At 38.1% G+C, this 8,764-nt stretch overlaps 1 protein-coding gene across 8 annotated transcripts in view; it reads right to left on the bottom strand.

Annotated features, from left to right (window-relative positions):
- Positions 1 to 210: 210 nt before the first annotated feature.
- LOC110980560 (uncharacterized) overlaps positions 211 to 8,764 on the bottom strand; it is a 32,909-nt gene continuing 24,355 nt past the window's right edge. For all 8 annotated transcript variants that reach the window (XM_087144628.1, XM_087144642.1, XM_087144646.1 and 5 more), the window contains 3 exons: positions 7,666 to 7,874; positions 6,522 to 6,595; positions 211 to 5,048 (listed from right to left, as the gene is read on the bottom strand). In XM_087144628.1, the coding sequence (XP_087000754.1) occupies positions 4,402 to 5,048; positions 6,522 to 6,595; positions 7,666 to 7,874 (930 nt within the window). In that variant the 3' untranslated portion in view covers positions 211 to 4,401. The remainder of the gene's footprint in view (positions 5,049 to 6,521; positions 6,596 to 7,665; positions 7,875 to 8,764) is intronic.

Raw genomic sequence — 8,764 nt, 5'->3', positions numbered from 1 at the left:
CATTGTACTACATGTAGTAGTATGATGGGGGGGCAGTATCCAGGAAGAACCCAACCCTCCAAAATATGTAATCAACTAATAATAAACAACAATCAAAATCTGGATATGAATATGTGTGTTAACATCCCTCCCCCATTTTTCAAATTGTTGAAAATAATATTATTATATGATTAATGTGCCCTCTGAACTGAATGATTAAGCACAAGTTACTGCTTTTCTTGTTGGCATAGTAACGGGCAGGTATTTTATTCTTAGCTGGTAAACAATCCATTTGAAAACAGCAATGAGTGCAATAAATAGCCTACTTATATTTTAAGTACACTTGTTAAAATGCAGTAAAATACTTCCATGATTTTTTTGAAGTTGTCAATCACCACAGTTACAAAATTCCTTTGTACAAATTCAATTTAGAAGATGAATTTTAGTCTATTTCTACTATTGCCCCCAAAGTAAATGCCGTATGTACATTCCTTCATTAATTAACTGCCAAACATGCTTATGGCTGCAAGAAGTGACAGGAAAGCAGAGCAAAAGGAATGAGAAATCAAACAGCAAGTTAAGATCAGTGACTTATTTCTACATAATTCTCAGGTATAATTAAGACTTCTACGAAAAGCTTTCCTTTTTAGTAGTGACTTTATACATGTAAAATAGTGCAACTTAAAACCTGAGAAAAATGGGTAAAAGTTGTGAAAATAAGTTTATATAAGCTGTCCAATCTCGATGGCACTACAATAGTTCATTAAAATCTATGATTTGCTTTCTGATTGGATGGGGTAAGTTAAAACTTAACTAAAGATATCTTCCACCATGATGTAAAATACAACAGTAAATTACATTACAAAATAATCAAGTTGATTGGCATAAATCCTTGCAAGTTGACTTAGTATTGTCATTACCACTAATTAAAATTCTTAAGCATTACCAACAATCCCCAAATCAAACACAAAGCAGAATAAATTCATGATGAAGATGGATTATTAGCACCATCAGTGATTATCTCTGAAATAATATGGTCAGGGTTAAAAAAGCAATTTGCAGTATGTTTGTAGCTGACTTCAATCAGCAGAGTGAATGGTAAACTGATGCAAAACAAATTGATGTAGTTGCAAAGAAAGTAAACTTAAAGAAGAATGTATCCTATAATCCACTCGTTGTTTCAGGAATAAAGTAGGATCATTTTACGGCTAAAGAGAGAGAGAGAGAGAGAAAGTGGATTTGTTTCATTCCATTCACAAAAAGGTCACGATTCAAAGCCATCAAAAGATTGTTTTCGAGGATGAAGTATGGATCTTCCTACAAATCATTTTAATTAAAAATTGGGATGGTCCTGGGTTTTACTTACTTGTGGAGTCACATCAAACATTTGCACAGTAAATTCCAGGAAGCACAATATGCTCCCATTCTGGCCAATTTTGCTATGAAAGTTTCGCGCTTCAATTAAAATGGCATATGATCCAGCTTCAAATACTACAAACAAATCAATCAAAACAAGTGCCATAAGCTGTGTTTGTTAGAAGGTCTGTGAAACATTGTAGGAAATAATTCATTTCAACATCTCTTAAGTAAGTTTTGTTGTCACTGACCCAAATTTACTGCAATTGTTTAACACAGTAAAAGAATTCACAGAATTTATGAAAAATTAACAAATTCATCTGGTTGGGAAATTCTTCACAACAGCTGCTTCTACTCTCTGATAAATTCAAAGACATTTTAATTAGACATCTTGTTTATCTAACCAGCTATTTGTATTTAGCTATCTAACATAAGCGATCAAGCATATCCACGTGCGTCAAAAATTTAGTACATATAATTGTTAATAAACCAAGAGACAGAGATGAAGAGAGTTATGTCAGATGCCCATATATCGACAAAGCAGAGCTCACCATACAAGTGACGCTCTCTATTTGATGTCCTGTGTTCCTATTGGCTGATCATGCAAGCCCTATTAATGCACACACACACACCAATGACCACAGTTGCCAACACTCCATGAACCTGAGGAAATATGTTGACATCACATGCCTAACACACCGTGCATGGTGTGCATCCAACCAGGCATATGAGCTGCCATATTATCACAGGTAGCCTGCTGTAATTAGTGTCAGGACATCTAATTCTGTTGCCCAATCAGAGAGGTCACTGTGGCCGACACCCTAGGAGAAACTCCTTCAATAAAATTTTACATGTTTGTCACCAGTGAGGACTACCAAAGAAATCAACATAAAGAAAGTTCTCAGAGTAAATGGTAGAGAAAATTCTGAGGAATTCACTCCCCGTTTTCTTCAGGATGGTGTCTGTTTCTGTGATGTTACAAACTTATTTCATTCTCTTCATGAATGTTTAAGTATTACAAGGTTTCATCTTTCAGAATATCTCTGTAGTCAATGGATCTCGAGTCAGCAACCGAAAACAGGCGTCAAAAATAAAAATACTTTTAACAGTAAGTTATAAAATATAAATTTAAAAGCTGTGAAATGGTGAAATTTTAATTGAACTGAAATCTAAAATTCTAGATTAACAAAACACATGAAACTTACAATGATATATAAACAGTTGCCAATGTAGCAAACCCTCATATTTCAGCAAAAATATACAGAAAATAATAGTTTTGAAACAAAATCTTTTAAATTTCATTGCTTACACAACGCAAAAAACTTCTGAAAAAGAAATGAGTTGAAAAAAATGTTTTGCATTGAATAAATTTGGTATACATGTACATTTTGCTGGTTTCCTAGGAAGTGTTTTGAAGGCATTACAGAACTTCATTAGCAGGAATACCAGTAATTTTGGATGCGCAACCAAACCAACAAAATTCACATCCTTTTTTACAGTTTTCCCCTCATAGATCCATCTCCAAAACCAATTTTCCATGTAAATGTAACTACACAATACAACCCATACAATCTTGGAGATTGCCAAAAATGGCTTAATGGCCTGGTGATGACCAACAAGTTTTGTCATTCCTCCTCTTACAGGTAGCTTGGCAAACTTAGACAGTCATTAAAACATTGAAAGCAACTGGATGGTTTTATCCTAGGTGTAAATAAGACAGGAGAATCAACATTGAGGACATCAAATTCAATGTGTCAAGTTACACTTGTTATTCGTTTGCAGCTCACATTTCAAGGCCACCTGTCTGCTCTCTGTGACTCAATTATGCACATCGGTAACACCAAGGTGTCATTAATGGACACTGAAAATTTAATCTTTTGTGTCTGTTTATTTAGGGTATGGTATTCAAGCTATGCTACCATTTAGGATTGCACGCCAGCACTTCTTGGGATGCATGTGGTAGCTTGGAAACCTGACCATCAAAGAATCAGCGTCTTCTGGGATACACTAATGGCATGAAAGGCCAGAAGCAACTTGACAAAGTGATCACAGAACCCAAGTGATGCCATAGATACCATGCCTTCCCATACCATTAGGAGTATACCCATGTGGTTAAGAAGTAGATTGTTTCCCATGATAGTATGGCAACCATGCTATTGTTGATAATACTCAACACACCATGATTATGTATCTAACTGTCAAGTTGAATCTTTGTAAGCCATCAATACCTTCAGAAGTATTTATATATATGTGCTCATAGCATTTCTTAAATTGTTACCAACGGAACAAAAGACCCAATGAACCATGTCTTTATAATTCCATATTGATCTTTCTTGGCAGAGGTATAGTCAACTCAAGTACTCCCTACATGCACATTACACAGTGCTTGCCAAGTTCTTATTTCAAATGCATTCAGCTTGTCAGCTTGATGGAATTGGCCCAAGATAAAAACTCAATATTCAAGGGGCATTATACAAATTACCGGCATTATACAAATTACCTTCAGTACAGCAAGACCTGGAGAAAAGAAGAATTGATCAAATTACAGTAGCGTATTACAGCATCATTATCAATTTTACCGTGGCATGATGACTATGACAGTCGTGTTTTACAATATCTTTCAACAGTTTTATGTACATGTACATCAGCTATGCATGGTAGCTTCCAAAGCAGTGGACGATTTCACAAAGTATTCCATAGTGAATAAAACAAATTCATCACTATATTATCGTTGGATTATGTGTAATTATTCAATGTATTTGCATACATTTGATTTGAAAGTGTCACAGTGTTAAAGCGTCAAATTTTTAAGACTACACATCGAGTTAAAAAGAGACTGAATGTAATCAACATGTAGCAATGCTTTATCAGTGTAAGTTTTCCTGCTAGCCATGATATAGAAAGATCAAGATGCAATGTAAATATTTCCACACCGCAAGTCCATCTGTTTGTCTAAAACATGCAGCAATTAATGGCTTGTAAAAGTGACATGCCAGTGTTCACGCTCAAAGATTTCTAAGACAGGCACATTGTGCGGTCGATTGCCTTCATGCATATATTCAACAATCAGGATCCTTGCTCTGTGTTGGAATTACTATAAACAAGGTCTCCCTGCAGATTAAAGCTTTCAGCTGCCGTGGCCTCACTCTCTGCAGCCCAGTCTGCTAGGAAGGTGTGTCCTGTTGGTGTGAAGGGAGACAGAGGACTGAGGGGAGATTTGCAATTATCTCCTGCACCAGATGGGCTAGGGAGTGGCCCGATACGTAGATTCTCCGTCTCTTTGGCTATCTCCTTCACTGAAGTCCCTCCCTCTGCCTTGGTTGGAAGGGGCGTGTCTTTGATATCCCAGCTCTCAGCCGTTGCTGGCTGCCACTGGCCAATTGGCGATTCTTGAAAGCTCTTTTCAGAGGCTTGCTGGGCTTGGTAAGTGTTCGCATCTGGTAAGGTCCGTATATCCATTTGTGACATTTCTCGATCACTTGGTCCTGATCTCCTGCCGGGTCGACTTCCTCCGCGGTCGTAACTTCCACGGCCTCGCCTGCCTTGATCCTGGCCTCGCCCACCTCTGCTGAAACCACGCCCACCTCCTCGTCCACTTCCACGCTGGTTATTATCATGCGTGAATCGACCACTGCCAATGCGATTGTTATGCTGGGGGCGCGTCTCTCCCGCACGATCATCATGCTCAAAGTGACTACCACCTGCTCTTTTCTCTATAGGGAGAGACAGATTTATTCATTATTTATTCAATTTTGATCAAGGTCATCTAACTTTCATTACTCCTAGATTCTCTTCAATTCTGCATACCGGTCCACGTAAACAAAACATATATTTTGGCAGCTAAGCCATTATCAGTCTGATAGGGCTTGGTGTCTCAAGAGGTTTCAGGGAATTGTACAATATACATGTATTACTGTGCAGTGTTGGATTTTGGCACATTCAGAAAGGTTCAAGGAGAATGGAGAAGATTTAACATGATGTAATATCAAAAACCATGAAGTTCACAAGCATTTCATAAGTCAAAGCTCAGTGTCTGTGGTGCTGCCGGTCAACCCAACTTCATTATTTCCCGGAGATGGTGTTGCACTTTATAAATAATTCAATCAACTCCCAGAGGTTACTTGTGCCGGACACCTGAGCACCAACTTTTGATCAATTCCAACACCTACTGGGATGTGTCGACAAGCTGGAGCCTGGATATGTTAGACAGGAAAATGACAAGTCTAGAAAACGGTGAAGGGTGATGCATAATTCAGTAGGGACAGGTGCCGACCTCTTTCTGGAGCTGTAAATTGGGAAGGAGAAGGGCCAAGGGAGGTTGGGACACAGTCCCCACAATGAGCTATCTAGAGACCTATTTACAGATAAGGCTGACTAGATAAGGCCCTGCATACTTTGTACATGTAAGCAAGGCCAAACTTCATGGAGCTGGTCAGCAGCAAAATACTGCTTAGCAAATTGATGTGTTGAGCAAAAATCAGCTGGGAACCACTTACAAGCAATACATATGTTGCATGGATTTTTGGCTGGTAAACTTCATTGCTAAGTAAATGTTTTATGTGCTTTGCATATTTGTGACCCACCATCCCCAAACCAGACTGAAGTAGGTAACTTCATTTCCCTGAAATTCTACTTTTCATGTCTTCATGGAACTTTCACAGCTATTGCTATCCATATAAACCTTACTGCAGACAGAATTTAGACTTGACATAGATCACGTTGAAGTGTGAAAAAAAGATGAAGGAGAGAAATTGTCAAGCATCCCAGTTACCAACATGTACATATACGTCAGCCTGGTTTGGGGATGGTGGGTCACATTTCTGAAATTGGTACCAGCGCATGTGAGCAATTTGCTTCGGAATGTACACAAAACCACTGCATCATCTGAAAGAGTCTTTAAGTGTCTCTCAATGACATTTAATGTTTGCTCTTTTTTATATAGAATTAGTTATAGCAGAAGAATAGTTATGGTTTGGGTTTTGTAAAATTACGTAACAGTTCCACAAATTTCATTTAGTTACGGGTATGCGCTGTGTTACATAAGGTATCCGAGGTCAAAAGTGGCATGGACCATGCTAAATCAACAAGCCCATTAATTCAATCTGAATATCCAAAACAAGAACCATAAATTTCTTTTGGCTTCTCTTATGATAGTTTAAATGATGTGGACTTGTTTTGGGGCCCACCTCTCTGCTCTGTGCCTGCATCTGTTGCATCCCAGTGTCCAATGCTCATCTCTCCCTGGCTAGCCTGATGATCCCTACAAATAAACGACACAACAAAGAACATGGTGACCAAATAAATGGTCCACTACGTCAATTACCAGTACAGGTAATACCGAGGCTATTTTATCTAAGAGGATTAACAGGAACGACACTGACAACTGCCAATTCTCAGCAAAGATGGGATGCATCGTATGTTTGTTCAAATGAGCAGAAAACACATACAACGCATTTGGCCTTGACAGTCAATATTTTTCACAGCCAAAAAAATTCAGTTAAAATAACATATGTCAACATCGTCAAAGACAGTGGCTTACCAAAATATTGCATCAGTGCTTTCGACACATCGCCTTTGATCAGTGACCAAGACGGAAGGAAATGCAGGATTAATTTTAACCATGGCTTCACATGCTATTATGAGATATGAGTTTTGTCAGTCAAAACCATCTGTTGTTTTGTCGGCAGAAGGCGATGGCACTTTTCCAATTGCACGGCGTTTTACTTGACCAAAAGTCATTACACTCATATTGTCAGAGTTAAATACAATGTAAAAGCACTGGTTAATAAGCTTGAAAAGAAAGGCAAATAACAGACACAAAAATAAAAGTCCCTTGCAATCCTGGTCACTAAAATGGATTAAAATAGAAACTGTTGAGAAAGGGAGAGAATGTTACATTACAACTACTCTCTAGAGGTTTGTGAAGTAGTGACTCAGACCAAAGTTGCAGGGTACTTTTCTTGCTGACAATTCAAACAACTAGATGTAATCAAATAAACAGTGGAACTTGTCAGATAATGGGGCATTTGGTCACTGACTTGTTGCATCATTGCAATGCCATTAATGACGGAGTGAAATACTGAGTGCAAGATTTAACCTTTGTGTAGACAATAACGTCAGTAACAAATTGAAATTGTTGGTGTAATTTTCAATATTTCCAAAGTCTCATAACCACTTCCCTTTTAATGTTTAGTACTTTCCCCAACTGTACTGTACATGGTGTAGACCCCATGCTTCTATCCACATCAATAAATGCTCTATATTTTTCATAGCTCCATGAATATTGGTACCTAGTCCACAATAACTTAGACTATTGGAAGACAAGCTTACTCAGTTGCTTTGATATCTATATCCCAATCATCTGAAGGATTCCATCTCATTTCCTGGCGAGCTGCTGCCTGTTGATGGCGCCGTATTCTCTCTTGATCAATCTTCTCCCGTTCTCGTTTCCATTCTTCATATTCTTGTCTCTCTTTGCCCGTCATCGTGATGGTGGTCTCTGCATCTGGGTCAGGCTCCCTCTGGCCTTGGTTGGAACCCTGGAATTTAGAATTCAGTCAGAAAGTTGGACTGACATTTTAGAGCCAAAGCTTTCCTTTTCAAAATGTATATAAACATTCAAGACACTCCAAAATGAATCATAGTTTTCACTCAAAAGGTTAAAAGAACATCCAAGTTTGTGGGTGTGTGTGAGGATGTGCAGGCGTGGCATACATAGTGTGGACCTCTACACAAAAGAAGTCAACATAATGTAGGGTGCAATGGCGGCGTGTGGACTCGCATATGTCCATTCAATGTTTTCCCCTCTCTGAAAAACAGTTTCAGAGGTATTTTGGGGTCAAGGTCATCCGTGGCAAAATGAAGCGGAACACTCCAGAGAATCATCATCAAAAATCATCGTCAAAAAACCTGCTTGAAGGAGTTATCCTAGTTGGAGAAAAAGGAGCATTTTCCTCAAGTTCTTTAACCACAGGAGAACAAAGGAATGTCCACACTTTGTATGTAAAACAGGTATGTGTGTGTGTGCTGTGCACAAAATTGTTATAAGGAGATCTGCTTATGTTACCTGTGATTTACCCAAAATACAAATTTGCTTCATTTTGTTCGGATATGTGTCAATTAAATATCTAAAAACAGTTACATGTAAACAATAACCAACTACTTTGTAATTGAAAACATGACTGATTCTAGGCACATGTGCGTATGTTCACAATTTCAATGACAATGTAGTAAAACAAATCAGATCTATGGTACCAATGAAAAGCATGACTTTCTTTGGGAATTGGAGGTGAATAATCAAAGTTTTATTGGTTATTTCCATTTTGTTTTATTGCAGCTGAAGTACAGTTATGCATAACTGTTTTTAACAATTTCAGTATTATTCTTTGGACCAATCACTGTCAAGTTGGCCGCAGTGTTGGAGTCAAGT

This window comes from Acanthaster planci, linkage group LG01 (assembly GCF_054643075.1).
Source record: "Acanthaster planci isolate LZ-2023a linkage group LG01, COTS_SCS, whole genome shotgun sequence".
In the NCBI taxonomy this organism is placed as follows: Eukaryota; Metazoa; Echinodermata; class Asteroidea; order Valvatida; family Acanthasteridae; genus Acanthaster; species Acanthaster planci.
Note: the sequence above shows the minus strand (reverse complement) of the source record. Positions and strands in the feature narration are given on the sequence as shown.